Below are 26,311 nucleotides of genomic sequence, written 5' to 3' on the forward strand. Positions count from 1 at the left end.
ACGAACACAGCCTAAGTAGTAAAAGCAATGTTTATGTAAACACAAATTTTGGCAGGTCAGCTGGATGGTTATGTTCAAATCTGTTTCAGATAAGTAAAAATTAATCTTCATGTATAAAATGCATTGGAACGCGATGCTTTGTGAATAATATCATTTTTTACAGATACTTTGGTTAAATTTGGATGGTGTGCAAAGTCAATTTCAAGAGTATATACACGCAAAGAAAAATTTATTGGCAAGCGGATTAGGTACTTCTTAGCAAACACATAATGGCTGGGATGACAAATCATCAGATTTAAGGATTGCAATGGATATACCAGAGATGTGTTTACCCTCATGTATTAAGTTACCACCAGTTGAGTGTATCCTTCGCTCTGCTGATCTGTAAAGATGCAGAAACATCAATGTACATAAAACATTATTTAGACTCAGGTAATCTTCAAAAATTTGATGAAAAGAGACTCAGTAAGTGTTTTTATAAAATGTTTTCTGCAGCCTTGAAATTTTTTATGATTCAAGTAATATTGGATTATGCTATTTTGTAGATAATTCATAACTACAAAAAGGAATGGTAGACACGTCATTGAATACAAGTGAACTCAATGATGATATTGGTACATTAAATTCTCTTCAGGTGACTTCAAACTAGCAGCAGTCTTAAGAGATACGGCTGTTATGGTTTGTTATGTAGATCCAGCAAACCACCTTTATCAAATTGCTGCAATTCAAAATGTCATTTTGTTTTTGGCTTAATGTCATATTTGTTTCTTTAACATGGAAAACACAGAAACCGTTTAGCCCTAGCAGCTTGAAATTACAAAATGAAGTCATTTGATAGTTTGTGCTTCAAAAAGTGTCCTTGACCCATTATATGGAAAATATGGATGGCAGTGTCTCCTATTCCTAGGAAGAAGTATGCGTAAAGTGTCTAGGATGTAAAAACGATTGAAAAACTGTTTTAACTGCATATTCTCATCACAAAACTGAGTATACCCTTGAAGTTGAACATCATTTGAGAATATAACCACTCGGTAGTATGCAATTTGCCCCAAAAAATTTGAACGAGTATTAGCCTTGTCTATAGAGTTATATGAAAATGGTGAAATTTGTGTAAATTGAACCGGAAGTCGTTCATACTGTACAGTTGTGCATGAAAAATACGTGGGTCAGTTCTATAGTGTTTTTGCATTGTGACAACTCAGATAGAGATAGAGGTTACAAGTGATTGAAATGTTGGTAAAAGAGTAAATATTACCCCCCCCCCCCCCCCCCCCCCAAATTTAAAAGACTATAAGAATCATCAACATTTTTAGATAAGTAACTTCTTTTCATTTATAAAATTATATACATATGAGAATATGATGCTTTGTGAATACTTTACGTTTCAGGAAAAATTGTAAAGGAAACTGAAAGGTATGAATAAGGCGAATGTGAATTTATTAAAGAATTTCTGTTTTGTCAAGTATATTTTGAATGAGCTCTGACCCACGGCAAGCTATTTTTAAATATGATGTTTGTATTTATAAATAAAATGAGTAAACACTATCGCTCATAGTAAAAACTAATAAAGTCTTAATACAATGTTCACAGAGTAATAGTAAACCCAAGGAGATGCTTTTTAATGCTAAATAATGTTTTCTTAATAATTAAGGTATCAAACCTTACAACAGGCCTAAAGTGGCATGTCCAAATTAGCAAATTAATTGTTGTCTAAATCTGCCCAATATATCCTGCTTAGGGATCACTTGAGTAAGCTATCACCCATTAAAATTTTTTCAATAAAATTTTCTGAAGCAGGATAACGTGTAAGGTCCTGTGTTTCACTTGTTAAATAGAAGAAAAAAAATGTTCTGTTTTTCCTACTTAACAAGTCAAAACCAAAGCGGTAAAAATTTTTCTATTTTAGTAAACTTTACAAAAAGAGTACCAATAGGTGACAGTTTACCTAGCAGGGTGGACCTCAGCGGGATGCATATCATTCACATTGTAAATGGTTGTGGTTTGATTTGCAAAGCAATGTGCACCTATTTGTAAAAATGTTTTATTTATGATATTAATAGCGTACTCGGACTTCACATAATTTAATATGCTAATAAATTCTATTCATTTCAACTAAAGATCAATAAACATCATTATTTTTCTTACTGGCAATAATAATGTTACAGGTCTACATTTGTGATTTGATCAGTAAAACAAACTGACAAATGATCAGAAGCAAATATCTAGTTTCCTACATGACATCCAAAATATATGAGTTAATTGAAATGTAATCGAAAGCCAACTGTTCTGGAAATATCACCGATGAATATATTCATATTGAAATTTGTTATGAAGAAAAGGAAGATTACATAGGATATTCTGGTGTATCAGTGTTAAGAGAATAATTGTAAATTGCATAACTTTAAATGTTAGCAAAAAAACTATAATGTAGGTACTGTAGCCACTTTATAAACTGCTATGCGTTGAATTGTTATGAAGGTAAGATTAGATTTAATAAATTACTATATAAGGGCTGGTAACAAGTCATGGACTCTATTATTCATTAAGAAAAACTACCAAACATTTCATTTTCTTAAAACAACAATTTAACTAAGGATAATCCTTTGCAGGCACCGTAAGTTATTGTGGTTATACTGGTAGAGCGAACACAATTCAATTGGAGCTCTGCAAATAAAGCAAAAACGATATAGGTTAATAAATCAGTTTTGAGACGATCATCATTGGTAAGACCAAATATGTATTTTTACCTTTAGTTTTTAGCACATTTTCTATTTTCTTAATTGTTTTCCTGTGTTTAAGGATTGAAATATTAAGGAATTTTTTACAGTTGTTCAATCTTTCTTGATTACAGTTACTATTAACGCCTTCATTCAACATGGCCCATCCACCTTCTGTTTCATCTGTAAGCTAATCTTGGAAAAATTGATAATTTGGTCGATGGTGTACAACATTTTTGCCAAATCCTTTATCTAATTGTGCTATTTCTATGTGGTATATCTTAATTATTTTAATTAACTTAACTGAAACGTAAATTTATAAAATTTATAAAGAATATATGATAGTTTTAATGCGTATTTGTAATATAGTATAAACGCATTTTGGAGATATATGTTTTCCCAGTTTTCACTTACGGACGAAATTATGAATTAGGGGTTTGGAACCAATCTTTTCAGACAATGTTTTATGATATCTCTCCTGGCAGTTATTAGAGTTATCGATAATTCTGTATATTGATAGAATGTTAGGGCTGATTCTTTTCAACCAAAACTTTTTAAAATATGTAAAAAAGCTCTTAAATATATCGTAAAGAATGATATCTTCTTTAGTTTCATTGATTATTTGCTGAAACACTTCACAAATATTATTAGAAGGTAAATAGGTAAATTACACAGCCTTATAAATAATATAATTCCTTTGACGTTTATTTCAATTGATTGGGATTCAAGGTTTTGAAAAACCTGTCTTTTTTTAGCATTTTTGTTTAGACTCTATTATCATGGAAAAGAAAAATATTATTAAATCAAATAACTGTTTATAGCCATTTATAGGTAATTAAAATGCTTCATTTCAGTAAAAAAATTAAAATAAAATTGTAAGAAAAGGAATAGATGTATAATTCTTACATGTACATAATGAAAATAACATCCTGTTATATGACAATTAGTAAAAACTATTTTAATAGCATTATGCAGCCCAATTTCATAATCACACAAGCATTGTAACGGTTCCATGTTTTTCATAATTTTATTGCGTGCAAATTCAAAAATTTGTATATATGTAAACTGCTTTTTATTGGGCATCAAGATCCATAAAAATGGTACAAACTATAAATGAATCGTAGAATTGTTTAAACAGATATGTTGTATATGTATCGCGTTCCAAAAAGATTGGAACGAAAAACATTTATGAAAGTAAGCAGCTTAGAAAAATTCTGCTGAGGACATATTTTTATATTTTCCAATTAAAATCTATCAGATTATTATATTGGTTGAATGTCGACTGGAAATTATGGTAAGATCACCTTGAGATTTTTTAGTAAAAAGATACAATTTTTAACACATATACTTTCAGTTTTTGTTAAGAGATTTCCAAAACACTACATAAATATACTGATTAATCAAGTCGTTTATGGAATATTTGGATTTGAGAATAGAGATAAAAGCAATGCAGTGTATGTATATGTAAAAAGTTATAGCGTTATTTTTTTTTAAACAAAACCAAAATTCTTTACAATTTCAAATACAGAAATTTCATAAATGTTTCGTTTTAATAGTATATTCGCGTAGTATTTTGAAAAGCTTAATTCTGTAAGAAGCTAATGGATATGCAATAAGCATACAGCTTCCTTGTCAAAAATTTCAATGTGACCTGGTCATGAACATCCTGCTCTACTTAAGGTTTACCAAATTCGCCATCTGTTACAGAGTTTTAATCAAATCAATAAAAATAAGTCATGAACTTCATTATTCTTGGATTATACTTACATAGGTTCAAAAATTTAGTGGAGACCTGGTATTTTTAGGAAACGCATCAACATTATAGAGACCTTATTTAGCAATATGTTAATGAAACATTTAATATAGTATAAAAAATGTGAAAAATATTGTTTAAGTCTTAGCCTATTTAGAAAAGATAGAGTGGGGAGTATGTAACAATTAATTTTAAATTCACATACATATATTAAGAACAATATAATAATAATTTGGAAATACCTTCTCTTTATATTTAGCCATGATTGTTAATAACTGTTTACAATCTTTTATCTTCGGCTTACAATCAAACGTTGCATCCATGCAAAAAACTGTGCAACTTGTCAATTTTTTTATTAATATGTTGTCCGTAAAAATTACCGACATACTATTATCATTATGTTGGTATTGATAAATACGAATCTTATGGCTTTTGCCTGGGTGGGTCTTAAATTGTAAGAGATTTTGCCGTTCCCCAATGCTAAAATAGTCCTCGATATTTCGTAATATTTTCGGATTTTTTATAGTTTTGTGACTTCGCCAATTATGCATTGTTCTACTAATTTTTTTATATGGCATATTTTCTGCCGAAGATGGATATCTGCATTAAAATAGAATGTAAATTAAAAAAGGAATGGAGTAGATAATTAATAATTACTTTATAGCTATAGAATCATAGATATTTTTCGGTGTTCCAAGTCCCCTTTTTGTTGCTTTCAATATTGCGTATCTAAATTTAGATATATCTTGATAATTAGCCGGCTTTTCATGATTATGAGATTTCTTGTTTTGAAAGTTACTATTAATTATTAGCGCTGTTGCACTGCAACTTTTATTTTCACATCTTAAGTATCTAAAAATGTATGTATTTGTAAATGTATGTAAGTACACATGAACCAGTTAAATTTCATTAATTAAATAACCAATTTAAAGTAAAGAAGAATTTATGTTGCAATTATGTAATCATCTGAAGCATTAATATTTAAATAAATGTAATTATTATTTACGTTACAATATTGCCGTCATTTTTCTTGTAGTGATGTTTTTTATAATAAATATATCCATCGGGATATAACATCCTGGGCATTTTTCTTTTATCTTTATCCATCATGTCAAAAGGAAAATTCAGATTATTAAGTACGGTTAAATGACAAGACGTTTCATTGTTTTTCATCCTTCATTTTAATAGTAAAAGCGCGGTCAATTTATTAATTTACATTTCTTTCGATAATAGTAAAATTTGAAACATAATATAAATTCATATCACGACAAATTAATATTGTACAAATATTAGAATTTAAATATGACTCATTCAAAATTCATATAACTGAAAAAATTCCACAATTCAATTGCAAACATGAGAATTAAAAAAATAGTTTACAAACGTTGTACTGAATAAATTATCTAGTACATAAAGCATTGTATCCTTCTGTGGAAAATAATCTCTCCTTTTCACCTTTCCTTCTCATTTTGCTCTCCGGCTCCACGTAAAATATCCCACAGTTCCTTCCATCACAAAAGGTCTGTTCTTTTTTTCTGCATTGCTCTACTGGTGCAATAACTTAGAGAGAGAAAAAATGTTTGTCTTATTTCAACTAATTGCACCAGTTCGATACTGCAGCGAAAAGGAGAACAAACCTATAATTATATATCCACAAATTTTTCTAAATCACCTTCATACAAATCCATGAATTCTTTAAAACAAATCATGAGTCGAAAACCCCTGTTAAATCCATATAATATATAAAATTTGTCATGATTACTACAGTCACCTTATTAATTTAACAAATAGTTTGCTTTACGTTTTCTGCTTCCTACTCTTTTCTTCTATATTTATTCTGATTAATTTATAACTATATTTTCTATTCTTTCCTTTATTATTTTGTTTTTTCTTATTATAATAAATAATCCTTTCTCCGTTTTATACCCACTCCATTCTCTACTCTATTTCTATATTCTTACTTCTTTTAAATTTATAAATTTTCGACTTTTGTTTTTCAATTCTTTGTTAACTCTCTTTGTTGTTTCCTTTCTTTTTTCCAAAGTATCGTTCATCTCATTAATCCAGTATATTCACTACATGAATTATTTCATTTTTCGTTTCTCTTCTTATCACCATTATCAAACCTATAGCCCTTGCTCTAATTGTCCTTTCACTCCACTTTCACCATTGATTTTGGCAGTCAAGGTATTTTTTGGAAAGATTGAACAACTGTAAAAATTTCCTTAATATTTCAATCCTTAAACACAGGAAAACAATTAAGAAAATAGAAAATGTGCTAAAAACTAAAGGTAAAAATACATATTTGGTCTTACCAATGATGATCGTCTCAAAACTGATTTATTAACCTATATCGTTTTTGCTTTATTTGCAGAGCTCCAATTGAATTGTGTTCGCTCTACCAGTATAACCACAATAACTTACGGTGCCTGCAAAGGATTATCCTTAGTTAAATTGTTGTTTTAAGAAAATGAAATGTTTGGTAGTTTTTCTTAATGAATAATAGAGTCCATGACTTGTTACCAGCCCTTATATAGTAATTTATTAAATCTAATCTTACCTTCATAACAATTCAACGCATAGCAGTTTATAAAGTGGCTACAGTACCTACATTATAGTTTTTTTGCTAACATTTAAAGTTATGCAATTTACAATTATTCTCTTAACACTGATACACCAGAATATCCTATGTAATCTTCCTTTTCTTCATAACAAATTTCAATATGAATATATTCATCGGTGATATTTCCAGAACAGTTGGCTTTCGATTACATTTCAATTAACTCATATATTTTGGATGTCATGTAGGAAACTAGATATTTGCTTCTGATCATTTGTCAGTTTGTTTTACTGATCAAATCACAAATGTAGACCTGTAACATTATTATTGCCAGTAAGAAAAATAATGATGTTTATTGATCTTTAGTTGAAATGAATAGAATTTATTAGCATATTAAATTATGTGAAGTCCGAGTACGCTATTAATATCATAAATAAAACATTTTTACAAATAGGTGCACATTGCTTTGCAAATCAAACCACAACCATTTACAATGTGAATGATATGCATCCCGCTGAGGTCCACCCTGCTAGGTAAACTGTCACCTATTGGTACTCTTTTTGTAAAGTTTACTAAAATAGAAAAATTTTTACCGCTTTGGTTTTGACTTGTTAAGTAGGAAAAACAGAACATTTTTTTTCTTCTATTTAACAAGTGAAACACAGGACCTTACACGTTATCCTGCTTCAGAAAATTTTATTGAAAAAATTTTAATGGGTGATAGCTTACTCAAGTGATCCCTAAGCAGGATATATCCCAGATAGCCTTATCCGATTGTGCAAAAGTAAACGAAATTCTGCTACAAAATCCAGTCAACAAAATGACACCATATTGGAAACAGAACCTGACTTGTCAGTTTCTGCTAACAGATTAACAACAATATGATATCGCTTTATGCGACAGAACCTACAGTACATTTGTAGCAGAAACGCAAGTGAACCTGCAGCAGATTTACAGCAGGAACACAGTAGACTTTGCGGCAGAGCCTGCAGCAGATTTGCAGCAGAAACACAGCAGACTCTGCGTACTTAATTTAAATGTCTTACGCCGTATGACGCATGCGCAGAACGATAAACATGATGCCGTCTTTTAGAACAACGTTAAAGCCACTAGGTGGTACACCGTTTAAAATTGTATTAATTATAATATCTGAAAATTTTTAAACATATAATGATAAATATCCAGAAGAAATAACGTTTAATTGCCGTTGAGGGAACAACGTATTTACCCATAACCAATTCGAAACGGTTGAATACAAGGCATCTTTCTAACATTTTTTAAACGTACGTTGTATTCTCCAAGAGAAATAACGTTTAACTTCCGTTGTTGAAGCAATGTTTTTCTCCACAACTAATATGAAACGGTAGGATTGATGGGATCTTTCTAATGTATTTTAAATATTGATTTTTTCTATAGATGCAACGATTAAATGATGTTAGCACAACGTTTTCTTCGTGAACTGAAATTATGTCAAGGAAACAGTTCAAATATTGTTTTTAGTAATATTTATTCAAATGATTAAAAAATATTTAACAACAAAGATTTTTAGGATTTAATTCGAAATAAAAAATAATGTAAGGTGATTTTCAATAACAGTTGCATATTCATCAAAATTGTAACGATCTATTATATGCTAACGTAGCTTAGTGGTTAAGGTGCGCGCCATGTTAGAAATTCTTTCAGCTATTTTACGATTTGTAGCCAATTCCAGGAGAAAGGAGACTCGAAGGATCGTCCGCTCTGCTTCTAGGATGCAGATTATTATAGTGTGTAAGATTCGATGATTGATAGAAATCAATATAAAGACAATTAATTCATATAGATTACGTGTAGGAGGAAAAACCTGCTGCACGCAGGTTCGCGTCCAGCCATCTCCTAATATTTTTTCTTTTTTTTTTTTAGTAAAAATTGATTGTATAATGGTAACTTATAATATTTTGTGATTTTAATGCAAATTGAAGTGTTAAATTATTCACGCGATTCAATTTATTCATCCTAAAATTTTTTCAAGCGGACAGAAACGTTAAATTAACCGTTGTGTAAACGTTAAATCAACCGTTGATAGAAACGTGGATTTTGGCGACATAGGGCACGTTGTTTCAGCTATAGATAACGCGTTAAGAAATTACGTTGATTCAACATTTTTGGTTTTATTGGGTAACATTTTAAAGAGCGTACATAGAGTAACAAATCCTGCTTTGTTTTTGTTTTTAATCTGCCTTCAGAGACTGTACTGCAGACTCTGTCGCAAATCTGCTATAAATCTGCGCTCGGGTTATGTGTACAGATTGCGTTTTGTTTTTGGCGTCATTCTGCTAGAAGGTTAGTATGTGCCGGTTCTGACGGCAAATACCAAGTCAAATGTTTCTATAGTTGATAGCAATCTGACAACAAAATTTGAGCATTTCTGTTAGCAATCTGCTGCCAATCTGCACACAAAATGTTATCTGGGTATTGGGCAGATTTAGACAACAATTAATTTGCTAATTTGGACATGCCACTTTAGGCCTGTTGTAAGGTTTGATACCTTAATTATTAAGAAAACATTATTTAGCATTAAAAAGCATCTCCTTGGGTTTACTATTACTCTGTGAACATTGTATTAAGACTTTATTAGTTTTTACTATGAGCGATAGTGTTTACTCATTTTATTTATAAATACAAACATCATATTTAAAAATAGCTTGCCGTGGGTCAGAGCTCATTCAAAATATACTTGACAAAACAGAAATTCTTTAATAAATTCACATTCGCCTTATTCATACCTTTCAGTTTCCTTTACAATTTTTCCTGAAACGTAAAGTATTCACAAAGCATCATATTCTCATATGTATATAATTTTATAAATGAAAAGAAGTTACTTATCTAAAAATGTTGATGATTCTTATAGTCTTTTAAATTTGGGGGGGGGGGGGGTAATATTTACTCTTTTACCAACATTTCAATCACTTGTAACCTCTATCTCTATCTGAGTTGTCACAATGCAAAAACACTATAGAACTGACCCAAGTATTTTTCATGCACAACTGTACAGTATGAACGACTTCCGGTTCAATTTACACAAATTTCACCATTTTCATATAACTCTATAGACAAGGCTAATACTCGTTCAAATTTTTTGGGGCAAATTGCATACTACCTAACCACTCTATTCCTAAAAAGGTAGAGGGTAAAGTGCCATAAAATTTTATAGTTACTTTCTAGGGATGGAGCTTTCGATGAGTAGACTATATTATAATGTATTTTGTGCGCATGCGTGCGAGTAGAAGAAACTTACGAACACAAGTAATCCAAAAATGTTTTCATGTAAATGTGTGTGCATTGATACTTACAGCTGAAATTAAAAGATTATAATAAGTAATATAGAAAGTTTGAGGCATAAAAGAATTAAAAGTATAATAACCATCTCTGTAAGAAAACCAAAGAGAAATGGCCTGTCATTCACTATACATATTGATGCCATATGGCATATGCACAAAGAATATAACAAAAATACTTTTAGATAAGTATATCTTTTGTATATAATAAGTGCATATTCAAGAATAAATCTTTTGTATGCTTTGTGGATGTATTTTGTTTATTTTACAGATTTAATCATTTATTTATTGTAAGCCATCTTCAATTTTTTATTGATCTGAAGTTTACATAGAATGGAAATCTCCCACAGAATAATTTCCATACCCTTCGACAAAGAGTGAAAGATCAACTTAGTAATTTTTGACATATTGTCTAACAATAGCATGTTATATATTGTGTTTATATGCTTGATTAACACTAATACTTTACATATCGAAAGTACTCTTGACTATTTAATTAGAAAAATTTCATCATACAGTCTTAGGTCTAGTTGAGATAGTGTCTTTAATAGGTCTGTTGATTTGATATTATTTGTAATATTCTAATGTATTTTTCATATTATTATTATATGTCGAGTTTCGAAGCTGCAATTAAGATCCTCATACCGTGTTTAATGATTACAGGAAGTTCAACTTATATATAAAAGAAGAAAATATTTGGAATTGTCATACAAGAATGAGATAAGGAAATGGAGGAATTTTTATCAGCAGCCATAAAGGAAATTTCACAAGTATTTTCTGAACGGTGTGAAAAGATGAGAACAATTCAACAACTCCTATGGTAGCATGTGTGGTATCTATGCTATTATTGTAATATGTATAGTTTGCTACGACTTTATATCTTCAACAATAACACAGACCTGGAAAATTCAATTTTCTCAGTTTCAAGAATGGACGGGAAGGAGGGGGGGGGGCAATTCTTCCATTTTTTTTACTGAATATGAATGTGGCTTTGAAATTTCTCTATCACATCAGGTGTTTTGAAATATCAGTTAAATGGCTGAAAAACGGCTGTTTTCCTCAGTTTATGATTTTTATTTTAGAGAACAAATTTTCTTTTTGTAAATTACCACTATTGCATCGCATCCTGCTAGTATAATAAGTTTTGAAAATGGATTTTAAAGCTAACGAATAATACTATATGGTTTAATTGTGGAATTTAAACAAAATTCGTTCTCTGAAGTAAAATAATGAAAATGGCGAAAAAAGCCATTTTGTACTATTTAAGCTAAAAATTAAAAAAAAATCTGATTTACTGGAGTAATTTCAAAATCAGGTTCGTTTACAACACAATAAGATCTACAAGAATCGTCCCCGACCATTTTTAAAAATGAGGAAAATGAGATTTGGCACGTCTGTGTAAATATTTATTAAAATAAAGTGTATTAATTACTTTTCATATTATAAAAAAGAGGAATATAAAAAGCAACTTTAAAATACAATAAGTAACAGCTATAACACTAGTGAGATTAGACTGTTAAAATCTGGGTGTAGATAAGTGATGCTGAAATTATAAGGTTCTCAAAGGCGAGTGTTTAGAAAGGCTATAACTATTATTCTTCATCAAAAATATCTTCAGCTTTAGTGTAGAAAACATTAAAATTGTGTAATATGAAAAGGGGAATTTGTAAACGATTATATGGTATCATAAAAAAGAATAGTAAAGCATTACGTAATTTATGAAAAAAAAATTATTTTATTGCAGACGAAGAAACACTAAAAAAGGAATACAAATATTTGTTTAAACATGCATACAAGTTTTACTTATTTATGAGTTCGCTCCTTAGTAAAGGATAATATTAAACACGTCAATGTATCCACTAAATTGTGTAGACATGCATAATCAAAATGTGTTTGTATGTTTTCTGAATAAGTTTTATTTAATTTCAATAAAAAATAAGAATAGTTTGCATTTCAAAACTATTATACAGTCAACATTTTGTAACTGAAAGAAAAAATATATGATTTCATAATCTCCAAATTAACCTCATACAGTACATAAATGTTTAAGGAAGGATGAACATTACTATATCATATTATTTTATAGTTGATGAGACGGTAGAGGGCATGTGCTGCATAATATAAACTACTCACCCAAAGTTCCTTAAATTTGCTATAGGAAAATATTATGGCACTTTACCCTCTACCTCCTAAAAATTATTTTTGTTGACAAATCATTCAATTTCCATTGATTTTTCAGAATGTAAGAATATCAATGATTAATGTCATTTATAATTCACAAAGCTGTTGAACTGGTTTTATTAAAAGTAGCAATTCAAAGCAGTGACCTAAGGGACTTGCAAAAGTAATAAGTAATAAGATTTCGAGATGTGACTTAAGGACCCGTCGCAATTTATTGCTGCTTTGGGGGCATCAATCAATATTTCGTCATTACAAACTAATTTTATGATAGAATAAAATACTTTTTTTTCCAGATTAATAAAAAAAATCTCGGTAAGGCTGTAGGTGCTATACGTAAAAGAAAATGAAGGGGTATCCATTTATAATTTTATTAACGTGTTTCCATGTATAAGTCCTATAATATATATGTAAACATTAATAAAGCATATAAATTTTAAGAAATTGTTAAATCCATTTCTTTATATAACTTGATTAATCCTTTTCTCCAAGTATAAATATTAGACTCAATGAATGTAGAAAAGCTAAGAGCTACTCCGATATTGATTTTATAATAAAATATTTGTTTTTCAGAAATCTCAATTTATGATTATAGTCACAAGTACAAGAGGCTTCGGATATCCTGTACAAAAGTCTCTTTGTGTGTATCTAACTTAATTTCACATTATTATTATTTTACCGCATTCAAAACCTTATGGGACTCGTAATGCTAGTGTAACAGCTATATTTTGGTAATTATATTCCGTATTTGTCAGTACCAGGATTATCATAGCAAATATCCTAAATGAACTCTTTTTAAATTAAATTATCGTAGTCATTTAGCATATTTTAACTGTTTCATCATCCAATACTGCTGCCGTCGTTTGACGATACCCAAGATCCCATGTAAAACAATTTATATTTCTCCTGTGTCCTCTTAAAAATGCTGTGCTGGTAGTCCACTTTTTAATGAGCAACACATAAACATTATTACCTAAAAAACATGAAATATTTAATAAAGAAGGCATAAAGAATGTAAAAAAATTCATGGATCTATAATAATATTTAAAACATTCGCAAAACATGAGCTATACCTTTGCTACCAGTAGTGACGAAATATTGATTGATGCCCCCAAAGCAGCAATAAATTGCGACGGGTCCTTAAGTCACATCTCGAAATCTTATTACGTATTACTTTTGCAAGTCCGTTAGGTCACTGCTTTGAATTGCTACTTTTAATAAAACCAGTTCAACAGCTTTGTGAATTATAAATGACATTAATCATTGATATTCTTACATTCTGAAAAATCAATGGAAATTGAATGATTTGTCAACAAAAATAATTTTTAGGAATAGAGTGGTTATATTCTCAAATGATGTTCAAATTCAAGGGTTTACTCAGTTTTGTGATGAGAATATGCAGTTAAAACAGTTTTTCAATCGTTTTTACATCCTAGACACTTTACGCATACTTCTTCCTAGGAATAGGAGACACTGCCATCCATATTTTCCATATAATGGGTCAAGGACACTTTTTGAAGCACAAACTATCAAATGACTTCATTTTGTAATTTCAAGCTGCAAGGGCTAAACAGTTTCTGTGTTTCCCATGTTAAAGAAACAAATATGACATTAAGCCAAAAACAAAAGGACATTTTGAATTGCAGCAGTTTGATAAAGGTGGTTTGCTGGATCAACATCACAAACCATAACAGCCGTATCTCTTAAGACTGCTGCTAGTTTGAAGTCACTTGGAGAGAATTTAATGTACCAATATCATCATTGAGTTCACTTGTATTCAATGACGTGTCTACCATTCCTTTTTGCAGTTATGAATTATCTGCATAATAGCATAATCCAATATCACCTGAATCATAAAAAATTTCAAGGCTGCAGAAAACATTTTATAAAAACACTTGCTGAGTCTCTTTTCACCAAATTTTTGAAGATTAACTGAGTCTAAATAATGTGATATGTACATTGATGTTTCTGCATCTTTAAAGATCAGCAGAGCGGAGGATACACTCAACTGGTGGTAACTTAATAGATGAGGGTAAATACTTCTCTGGTATATCCAACGCAATCCTTAAAATTGATGATTTGTCATCTCAGCTATTATGTGTTTGCTAAGAAGTACCTAATCTCCTTGCCAATAAAATTGTCTTTGCATGTACTCTTGAAATTGTTTTTGCACACCATCCAAATTTAACCAAAGTATCTGTAAGAAATGAAATTATTCACAAAGCATCGCGTTCCAATACATTTTATACATGAAGATTAATTTTTACTTATCTGAAACAGATTTGAACATAACCATCCAGCTGACCTGCCAAAATTTGTGTTTACATAAACATTGCTTTTACTACAATCGTACAAGTCAGCCGTAATCAGCAAGCAGAACTTGCAGCGTAGCTACTTCGCAGAGCTGCCAACTCAAATTGACCTTTTTCAGGTTTATTTTTCTATTGTTGGGAATGCTGCTTTCCACTTTACAACGGGCCTTGGTTTACTACAGTCGCAGTAATACAACTTTCGAAAAGAAAACCACTAGATTAACCCGTGTTTGGTGAGGAGGCTTCCGCGGGTGCGGCGACAGCGACACTTTGCCACCCGGGAGTAGTAATTTCGCTCTATGAGGTTGGCAGCACTTAGCGCTTGAAGCATTTTATTCAAGATGCGATCTCATAGCAAATTTGATGTACAACTAATACATAAGCTGCATATGTATGCGTGTATACAAGTAAATATGAGATATCTGAAATAAGAATTGGAGCAAAGGAGCATAGCGTGAGAAATAAGTAAGGCATTTAATTTGAATGAAATATAAAAATAGATTTAATATTATTAATTGAAAAGGATGATTTTTCTAATCACTTTATTAATGATATTAAATAGTTATTTGAAATTAAATACACATGAAAATTTAATAATCAGACAAGTTAATACTTTATATTTTGATTGCTATTGCATGAAGAAATTAGTGTTAGCAAACGTTCTCTGTATTAAAATAAAGATTTTATTTCGCAGGTTATTTCAAATGAATATGTCAGATTTTTCTCAATGGTGTGGTGTATTCTATGGTAAACTACAGTGATCCCTCCTTCAATTGATGCACAGATGGACATGGCTAACCGTTTAAGAAGAAGCTATGAAATAAAAAACCTATAAATATAAAGATTGATATGCTGAATAAGTATTAAGTAAGTAGCAATATCATTACCACATGTAAATGAGTTAGAGTCCATTGCAATTAATGAGAAAAACATGAAATGATTTATTCGGTATAATACACAAGTGAGACCAACATGTATATTCTCACACGTATTAGGTTTTATATGTGCTTATTATCATCTCCGTATCTATTAGGTCATGTGCAAATCAAAATTTGTAATTATTAATATACAAGTAAATACAGAGATGATAATAAGCACATATAAAACCTAATACGTGTGAGAATATACATGTTGGTCTCACTTGTGTATTATACCGAATAAATCATTTCATGTTTTTCTCATTAATTGCAATGGACTCTAACTCATTTACATGTGGTAATGATATTGCTACTTACTTAATACTTATTCAGCATATCAATCTTTATATTTATAGGTTTTTTATTTCATAGCTTCTTCTTAAACGGTTAGCCATGTCCATCTGTGCATCAATTGAAGGAGGGATCACTGTAGTTTACCATAGAATACACCACACCATTGAGAAAAATCTGACATATTCATTTGAAATAACCTGCGAAATAAAATCTTTATTTTAATACAGAGAACGTTTGCTAACACTAATTTCTTCATGCAATAGCAATCAAAATATAAAGTATTAACTTGTCTGATTATTAAATTTTCATGTGTATTTAATTTCAAATAACTATTTAATATCATTAATAAAGTGATTAGAAAAATCATCCTTTTCAATTAATAATATTAAATCTATTTTTATATTTCATTCAAATTAAATGCCTTACTTATTTCTCACGCTATGCTCCTTTGCTCCAATTCTTATTTCAGATATCTCATATTTACTTGTATACACGCATACATATGCAGCTTATGTATTAGTTGTACATCAAATTTGCTATGAGATCGCATCTTGAATAAAATGTTTCAAGCGCTAAGTGCTGCCAACCTCATAGAGCGAAATTACTACTCCCGGGTGGCAAAGTGTCGCCGCACCCTTCCGCGAGTGGATCTGATCGGGTCTGGACTCTGGAGTGGGACTACGATAACGATAGAAACATCGACTGGTAGAATTCTACAATCGATTCTACACAAAAGCTATCGCCATACATTGGCGTAAGAAACGTGCAACTCGTATTCGTTCTTTAGATATTTTTACGTTGGTATCAATGCCTTGCTAATATAACGGTTATGTTTTTTTTGCAGATTAAATTAAGCTGAATTGAAAATAATTCATTATACAATTAAATAAATATTATATATTCATTGTATAATCAAAAATTTTAATGTCTTTATTTGTAAATTATATGAATGCAATTGAACAGGTTATTATGATGAAACATTAACAATAATGTATTGAAAATAATGAAAAAGCCGCAGAATAACATGCGTTATACGATGAATTTATTTCTTAGTGTATATTAATTTATTTTTACTTCAGAGTAGAATTGATAATACATTTTTTCAAGAGCTAGTTTATATCGTATGTAAAGGTAATAAGAAAGCAACTGAGTTTTCTTTTGGAACAATATTTTTTTAAAAACTTAGAGATCGACAGTTCAATCAATGAATTGAGGAGAACCTTTTTTTACCACTATGTCGATCTTATTACAACAACCATTAACGAAGGGAAAAGGCTATGCTTTAGATATTTAAAGAGAACAATTTCTTTATTAGGCCATACACTGTACAGAATACTCACAACTAAATTATGCAAAATAATTATTAATCAGATGTTCTTTAGCTAAAAGACCTGAATTACCGCTTACAAAATATGTCTGTTCAATAATATCAGCTTCTTCAATATTAAACTCTTGCGAATTTCTATTTATCATTGTACTTAATTTACCAGAATTGCAAATATTGTGTAATACTGAACAAGCTATTATAATTTGTCCTACTCTTGCAGGATTATATCTCAATGTTCTTTCACCTAATTAACAACGAAATCTATTTTTTAAAAGTCCATTGCACCTTTCAATACAACTTCTAGCTCTTGCATGCGTTTCATTATAACGAAACTGCGGTGATCCTGGAGGAAAAATACCTGGAACAGGTGTCATGAGCCAAGGCTGTTGTGGATAACCCGAATCTCCAATTAACCATATATTGTGGTTACCTACAGAGTTACAAAAAGTGTGTAATATTATATTGTTAATAGTGAAAGCGTTTTGAAAATAATAATATTAATCTTTGTATCTCAAATTCGATTTTTAATGAAGACTATATTTATAACTGTTTACCCATATTATGTTGAGTTTCCAAGTGTTCACATATTATCGAATGATTCCAAATAAATGCATCGTGTGCTGCTCCACCGTAACGAGGGTTTATACTTAATATATTTAAATCATAGTCGCATACCTTTAAGAAATAAATTTTATGAAATTAGATATTGTAATTATAACAAAAGTTTAATATTAATTTAATCCGAGATAAATTAAGAATTTTATTACTTTGCAATTTGTCAAGAACATTGAATATTATTATTGCATTTTTTTAAATAATAAAAATATATAACTAACAATTTGGACATTTTTAGAATGTTGGCCTTTCCTATTCAAATAATTATGCTTCTCTATCGGAGGTCCTATGATATTTATGTGTGTACAATCTACAGCACCTATAGTTCCTGGAAAATTCGTTGCTCTCATGAACCGAGACTTCTTTTTATTAAGTTCTGTAGCTTCTGTGGGAAATATTATCCATTCTTCGGTTAGATATTTACTTATTAATTCGCTAACTTCTTTAATTGCATTTGAGACTGATTGTTGCGACATTGAAATATTAAAACTTTGACCTATTGTCCTTTGATATGATCCAGTAGCAAAAAAATATAACGCAAAAAAAATTCTTAATTCAGGGGTTATGGACGCTGCATGATAACCAACGTGCAAATGTGGAATCAATTCATCCATTAAATAATGCACCATATCTTTTGTAAGGCGAAATAAACTCTTAAACTGCTCATCTCGAAGTGAAAAGGGATCACTAATTTGCCTCATTACTTTTCTTTCAAGATTATATCCATTAATCTGTTTTCGTCTCTCTAATTCATCAATTATTTGATAATTAATAATATTCACAGGTAACATTTGTCAATAATCGTAGCTAAAAAATATTTAAAACAATTTGTATATAATTACTTATAAAATATGAGATGTTATATAGTTTTAAAGATATTTCACAATTTATCTAGATTTAATTTTTAGTTTTAAATAAACGGTGTTTAAGAAATTTATGTTTTACTTTGACAGTGATACAATGATAAATTTTAAAGAAGTGGTGAAGTTAGCAATCTATCGTACATAAACAGGAAAAACTACAATTTCACACAAGGTTTTCTTATGTTACATACATATTTCACTGCAATTGAACGAAATTTCTTGCAAACTATTTATTACCTTCTTATTATTCCTAATTAATATAAAAATGTAAGTAAATTTTAAAATATATACTAGATTTTTCCTCTATTAATTGTGTAATAATTTGAATTCCAGATGAGAGTAACTAATGAGCACTGGGAGGTACTCTTAAATTTTGCTGAAAATCATCCTTCAATTATAACGAATCAATTTGTAGGCCATCATGGAAAAAAGAATCTACGATGTCTTTGGGAAGATTTAACGAAACTTTTAAATTCTCTTGGATATGGTGAAAAGAGATTGGAAGATTGGAAAAAAGTAAAGTGAACATATATCATTAAAATAATTACTTTAACACTAAAGCTACCATTTGACGATCAAATCATCATTTTTAAATATAAACATGTGTATATAAAAACACCCCGGTACGTTTAGTGTTAAGCAATGCAGCTTAAATATTAATTATGTTATAAGTGTTTTATTTTGCTTTTATAGACTCTTGTAGACTGGAAGTCAAAAACAAAAGCAAAAGCAGCAAAAATCCGCTTACATCAAAGCAAAACTGGTGGTGGTGAAAGAAGCTTTATTATTTTATCTCCATTTGAGCAGCACCTTCTTCAACTAATGGGTAATGTGGCTGTCCAAGGAGATAAAGGCTTAAATAAAATTGGAGTAAAGAGGACTGTGAGTAATCATTGTTGTTATCATATTTCTAAAATATTCCATTTACTAGGTAAATTTTATTACTTTAAAATCCGTGTAAATTTATAACCATTAAAAATTATGATACAATAGGTTAATTAGAAAAAATATAGAAATTAAAAAAATCCTGTCGATTTTATTTTCAAGGGAGGGACTTTTCATATGTTTCTCTATTGAACTACGTGAACCTTGTAGTCAGAGTAAAAATAAGCACAAAAATTTTCAAAAAAGATTGAAAAATCGATAGTTATCTTTACACATTCAAATTGACACGTTACATACATAATTATTACATCATGTTTTTACAGGCTAGCTCATCACAAAAGGTTTATAGTCCTAAGAAATTACGACTTAATGAAATAGGTGGACATTCTGCTGAAAATGAAGATCTTTTGCAATTATTGGCAGAAGAAAATGAGATACAAGCTTTAGAAAATGAAACATTGGATGTAATGGAAGAATTAGATTCTAATACAGTTTTAGAAGATCCAATGGACAATGAGGAACAAATAAAAAAATCTAAATCTACAATACGAAGGAGGGAACAAAATAAGTTTCAAAATTGTATTGAAGAAATGAATGAAAAAACTTTGACCCTTTGACAGATATAAATTGTAATATAAAAAATTTAGGAGCAGAAACTAAAAGAATAGCCGACGCTTTAGTACAGCTTATCCACAAATGAAAAATAATGAAAAAAGTAAAAGATTGTTTAAAGAAATAATATATTAAGTTAAAGAAGCTGATTATTGAGCACAAACAATTTGTAGGCAATTATTCATGTATTTCAGCTAGAAAACATCCGATTCATGTGTACTTATTTTATATCATTTAATTATCAGTGTACTGTACAGAGTGTATAGACTAATAAAGAAATTGTGTTCTCTTTAAATATCTAAAGCATAGCCTTTTCCCTTCGTTAATGGTTGTTGTAATAAGATCGACATAGTGGTAAAAAAAGGTTCTCCTCAATTCATTGATTGAACTGTCGATCTCTAAGTTTTTAAAAAAATATTGTTCCAAAAGAAAACTCAGTTGCTTTCTTATTACCTTTACATACGATATAAACTAGCTCTTGAAAAAATGTATTATCAATTCTACTCTGAAGTAAAAATAAATTAATATACATTAAGAAATAAATTCATCGTATAACGCATGTTATTCTGCGGCTTTTTCATTATTTTCAATACATTATTGTTAATGTTTCATCATAATAACCTGTTCAATTGCATTCATATAATTTACAAATAAAGACATTAAAATTTTTGATTATACAATGAATATATAATATTTATTTAATTGTATAATGAATTATTTTCAATTCAGCTTAATTTAATCTGCAAAAAAAACATAACCTTTATATTAGCAAGGCATTGATACCAACGTAAAAATATCTAAAGAACGAATACGAGTTGCATGTTTCTTACGCCAATGTATGGCGATAGCTTTTGTGTAGAATCGATTGTAGAATTCTACCAGTCGATGTTTCTATCGTTATCGTAGTCCCACTCCTGGGTTAACGGGAATCCGTATACCGACATTACAGAGCGAAAACTATTTCGCATGCAGCGTCGTTATTTGTTCACGGATTGTAAAGTTATTACAGGTTTTTGGAAATGCCAGAAGCTTATCTACTAAGTTACATTAGGAAAATTAACAAAAAATGAAAAAAAATTTTGGTTTAAATAAATATATTAACATTATTGAGAAACAACAATTAAATCGCAAAATTCCCCAACGTACTTTACTAGATAATGTTCATACGTTTCCAAAAAGTCCACATAAATGCAAATCCGTCAAGAAATGACGATGCTGCATGCGAAATAAATAATGGAAGAATTTCGCATGCAGCATCGTCATTTCTTGACGGATTTGCATTTATGTGGACTTTTTGGAAACGTATGAACATTATCTAGTAAAGTACGTTGGGGAATTTTGCGATTTAATTGTTGTTTCTCAATAATGTTAATATATTTATTTAAACCAAAATTTTTTTTCATTTTTTGTTAATTTTCCTAACGTAACTTAGTAGATAAGCTTCTGGCATTTCCAAAAACCTGTAATAACTTTACAATCCGTGAACAAATAACGACGCTGCATGCGAAATAGTTTTCGTTCTGTAATGTCGGTATACGGATTCCCGTTAAAGGGGTTAAGGTAGGACGTATTCCGACGTGATTGAAGTATCAAAAACGGACAAGTGACCAATAGCAATAGGTTTTACCAACAAGTTAAAGGATTTCCATTTATTTGAACACTGCTTGCCATTAACTAAATATCCTTTTTTACCTAATTCTGCAGCAATTTCCTCCCATAATTTTTGTTGACCAATATTTTTATTTTTCCTTATATGTTCCAACAACAATTTTGTGCTTCCAATTGTCCAGGAATATTTATTCAGATCTGTCAAAAAAAAGAAAGTATTAATTATAATATTTCCTTTTAATAAAGTCTAATGAAATTAAGATTTAATAATTATGATAAATACACTTTTTTCACTCCAATGTTTTGGGTTGTGCAGGAAATAAAAGTATAATTAATGAAACTGTGTACTTTACTATTTTAGTATTCTGTACTACATTTAAACTTTACATACCTACATATCTATTGTGAGCGCAGTATTGATCCATCTTTATTTCTGAAACAATTAGTAATTAATTGCAAATATACAGAAAATTTATTGCGATTCAAATACAATAAAAATAAGATTAAGATTATCATTTTAAATATAATTTAATTCTTTTTAATTTTTTATTTTTACCTGATGAAATTAGAAAACTACGTGATAAAATGTTAATAATAAAAGTTTATAACTAAGTTTATCTTTATTTGCTTATTGAAATTTTACCAAAGCTGTTTTGAATTTCGATCACGTCTGAGTACGTCCTACCTTAATCCCCTTTAACCCGGATCCGATCAGATCCACTCGCGGAAGCCTCCTCCTAGACTTGGGCCGGTATTCATAGTCGTTACTTATATTTAAGACCGACTTAAGCATAGGTTATCTTTTTCTATTACTGTTAGGTGAAAAAGAACAATCGATACTTTAAGTCAGACTTAAATATAAGCAACGACTATGAATACCGGCCTTGGATCCATCTAGGGTTCCTTCGAAAGTTGCAGCTCTGAAACTGGGTCTAACCCTAACCCGCATCAGATCACTGAACGTAAGCATCCGCAGTCAATAGCGGAACGGGGCCTAAGTCTTGCTTAAGTTTTTTTGTGTGCCATAGCCCTTAAGGTACGATTTTACTTGTCGCTCGTCGCTAGCGATAAATATAAGATGATATAGTATATGCAATCCAAGATGGACACTAGCGACAGAATATGCAGTTTATCTCTCCTATGTTTTCACTTGTCGCTTGTCGCTCGTCGCTAGCAGCGACATATTCTGGGCGGGTTCTGAATGTAGGAACGAAGGAAACGGGTAATCGCTAGCAGTAATCGCATAATGATTTATTAGGTGTAGTGACTGTGGTGTCGTGTTATGGTATATGATATTTGAATTTAATTTGCATATGTATAAAAAAATTGTGAATATTATAATAATAATCAAAAGTTATGAGGTATGCACATATATTGAATGAGGAATTAATAAAGGTTTCATATATATTTGAAATGATTGTGTTTTCTTAAATCCTTGTTATGAAAATATTTCCTTCATTTTCCTATATAGCATGAGAGGATGAAAATTATATAGTTCATATATCACAAAATAATAATTTACATTAGTAAAGTTCCCGAGTAGAAATTTGTTAGCGCTCCAGTTAGGGCCGACTCTGTCATGCCATGTTTGTAATCCGGCCCTAGTAAGGTTATCCGATTCGGCCCGGACTGGGGATGTAACGCCTCGACGGAAATGGCCCATATTTAAGTTAGCGATCATGGCCCTAATCAGGCAAAACAGATTTGGAGCGAGTCTCAATTGTAAATCAGGCTCTAATGCGGCTATCGGGTTTGGCCCTAAACTGATAATCGCAACTGGCCCTGACATAGCACAACCAGGGCTGAGCCAGATGGGAAGTTCGGGTTTGGCGTTAATAAAGAAAAATTGATTTAGGCCGGATCTGAAAATTCCAGTCTGGCCCTGATCCGGCAACCCAAAATATAAAATTTAAAAAAAAATTGTTTCTTTTACTATATTAATTTCTTCACAGGGATAGGACATTATATTTTTTTATTACAAATATTGATGTTATTAATTATATAGACCTAACATTAATCAGAAAACACAGTAATTAATTGAAATATTATTACTCCGATGACGGGACTCGAACCTGGAACGAAATTGAACCTCACGCACAGCAGCAGCCTGCATCTTTAACCCACTCGGCTATCCTACAACCTGGTGTGTTAATGTTTGGATGTTACATATACATGCTATTATAGCTTATTTGATTTATTTTACATTAAGAGACATTTGTATAATAAATGCATATTATCTTAATCAAACAAATATTCTCGTACCAAACATCCGATCTAAGGATACTTATCCGGGATAGATAATGCCTACTTCAAGATTCCTTTTATTTGACACAGCAACTAAGTAGTGCAATCTGTATAAACTGTATAATTTATGTTACGTTTATTGTAGAATGCTGAACAGTTTCATGTGCACACATACATAATTCGGAATGAATAAGGAATTTAGAAAAAAAATTTTACTTCAAATATATTTAAAAAAAGAGTTAACGGTAACAATGAATATTTACTACGAGGTATGAGAACGTTTTTTGGTTAATTCAAAAATAGTGTAGATTTAGTACGATTGAATTTTTTGGAACTTTTTTACCGCGTAAAAGATTACAATAAATATATATATTTAGGTGATAAAATTTTTAAGAAAGAAAGAATGCTAAAAGAAAATACCGTTTATTATATTTGTTTCATTATTTGTAAGTGATATAAAATTGCCTTAAAAATAGGTATTAAATTATTATACATTAATATAAAGTAATAAAATACATCCAATACATATATATTAAATAAGATACACATGCATAAATATAATACTGAATGAAGCTATGTATCAACAGTATTAGTAAGCCCTCTGAGTTTCCTGTGGCCATCCCAATCCTTAGCATAACTTATCATAGTTCCCAATCCCGAGCAACAATTTGTTAAGGCATGCCTGATTTTATCGTGGGCCGGATCAGGCAGAGAAGCGGTATTCATTATTAAAAAATTTCCTACGTGGTCCTGACCTGGCCCTGATAAATAGATTCGGCTGCAAATTATTTATCTACCATATATCCGGCCTTGATCTTATTCCCGGAACGCAACCATTATTAAGAAATGTCTGATCCTGTACTAATCCGACATTTGTTTGAAAACCTGATTTGTTTAACTGTATAATATTTGATCCGGATCTGAATTATTTCCCTGAATTAATTGTTAAGTATGGTAGAAGTCACGTGTGCCATATTGAAGCCTGAAGAGGGATGAAGCAGCGAAAACCAGGTATATTCCTGATTGTTCCTGCCTGACCTTAACCCTCTTACGGTTTTATGTATATTTCAGTTAACTTGGCCCTAATCATATTTTCCTAATATTCACCTGATCGAATTTTTCTACTTTAAAGTTTGTAATACAGTCAAATTGGAACAAAAGAAAGCTGTATAAACGGGCATAATCGAAACTACGTTTCATTCATTCACATCTCTTACTCAAGTTGTTCAGTATCTATCCATTTTAGAGTATAAAAATGGATGAATTGATAAAAAAAAGAAAAAGAGAAGCTGCACGATTACGTGTTCAACGCTTTCGAGAACGTGAAAAACTTCAAAAACAAGCAAATTTGTTAAAAATGTATAATAATTTAACTGTGCCTGGTGTCCCAGTAAATCCTACTATATCTAGTGTTCAGGATAATGAAATTATTAATGATATGGATGATATGGTTGTGGAAGAAACTAATAATATTTCACCATTATTATTGAGAGAAGTGTCAACGGTAGAAAGTGAAGAAATTGAAAGTGAAGAGATTGATGAATACATAAATGTTAATAAAAAAACTGAAACACATGAAGACGTAGAGATGCTTCGAAAGTGGGCAATTTCCTCTAATATTAGTTTAGGGAAATTAAATGAATTATTGGTCATTTTGAGAAAGCGAGCTTTTCCACAACTTCCCATGAAAGCCGTTACATTTTTAAAAACATCTTCCGCCAATTACAAAATTGATCGTTTAAGCGATACATCGGAATATGTTTTCTTTGATATGGAAACTCATCTCAAAAGCATTATTGATGTATCTCATCTTGATGAGAAGATAGAGCTTCTATTCAATGCTGATGGTTTGCCATTATATAGATCTTCGTCAAAACAATTTTGGCCTATTTTATGCCTTGTTTATCACAAATATTATGTCTATAAACCATTTCCAATTTCAATTTATGCTGGCGAAAATAAACCTACAGATATAGAACAGTATTTGGATAAATTTATAATTGAAATGAACAGGTTGCAAAAAGAAGGCATCATTATTGCTGAAAAAAAATGCAGATTATTATAAAGGCTTTCATATGTGACAGACCAGCTCGATCTATTCTTAAATGT

At 30.3% G+C, this 26,311-nt stretch overlaps 2 protein-coding genes and 1 long non-coding RNA gene across 3 annotated transcripts; 2 read left to right on the forward strand and 1 right to left on the reverse strand.

Annotated features, from left to right (window-relative positions):
• The first annotated feature begins 1,317 nt into the window (after window positions 1-1,317).
• On the forward strand, window positions 1,318-2,219 carry LOC136776865 (uncharacterized). Its single transcript, XR_010823171.1, has 3 exons — window positions 1,318-1,512; window positions 1,591-1,749; window positions 2,166-2,219. It is a non-coding gene; the product is annotated as an uncharacterized lncRNA (long non-coding RNA).
• A 15,176-nt stretch (window positions 2,220-17,395) lies between these two features.
• On the reverse strand, window positions 17,396-18,781 carry LOC136773209 (putative nuclease HARBI1). Its single transcript, XM_066726674.1, has 4 exons — window positions 18,212-18,781; window positions 17,930-18,050; window positions 17,734-17,805; window positions 17,396-17,619 (listed from the first exon to the last, which is right to left on the reverse strand). The coding sequence occupies exons 1-4, from the start codon at window positions 18,779-18,781 to the stop codon at window positions 17,396-17,398; spliced, it is 987 nt and encodes a 328-aa protein (XP_066582771.1).
• Window positions 18,782-19,186: 405 nt separating this feature from the next.
• On the forward strand, window positions 19,187-20,355 carry LOC136773215 (uncharacterized). Its single transcript, XM_066726688.1, has 3 exons — window positions 19,187-19,369; window positions 19,547-19,735; window positions 20,062-20,355. The coding sequence occupies exons 1-3, from the start codon at window positions 19,187-19,189 to the stop codon at window positions 20,353-20,355; spliced, it is 666 nt and encodes a 221-aa protein (XP_066582785.1).
• Window positions 20,356-26,311: the final 5,956 nt, after the last annotated feature.

This window comes from Prorops nasuta, unplaced genomic scaffold, assembly GCF_024137725.1.
Source record: "Prorops nasuta isolate Cenicafe-Biocafe unplaced genomic scaffold, Cenicafe_Pnas_1.2 PNAS00001, whole genome shotgun sequence".
NCBI lineage: Eukaryota > Metazoa > Arthropoda > Insecta > Hymenoptera > Bethylidae > Prorops > Prorops nasuta.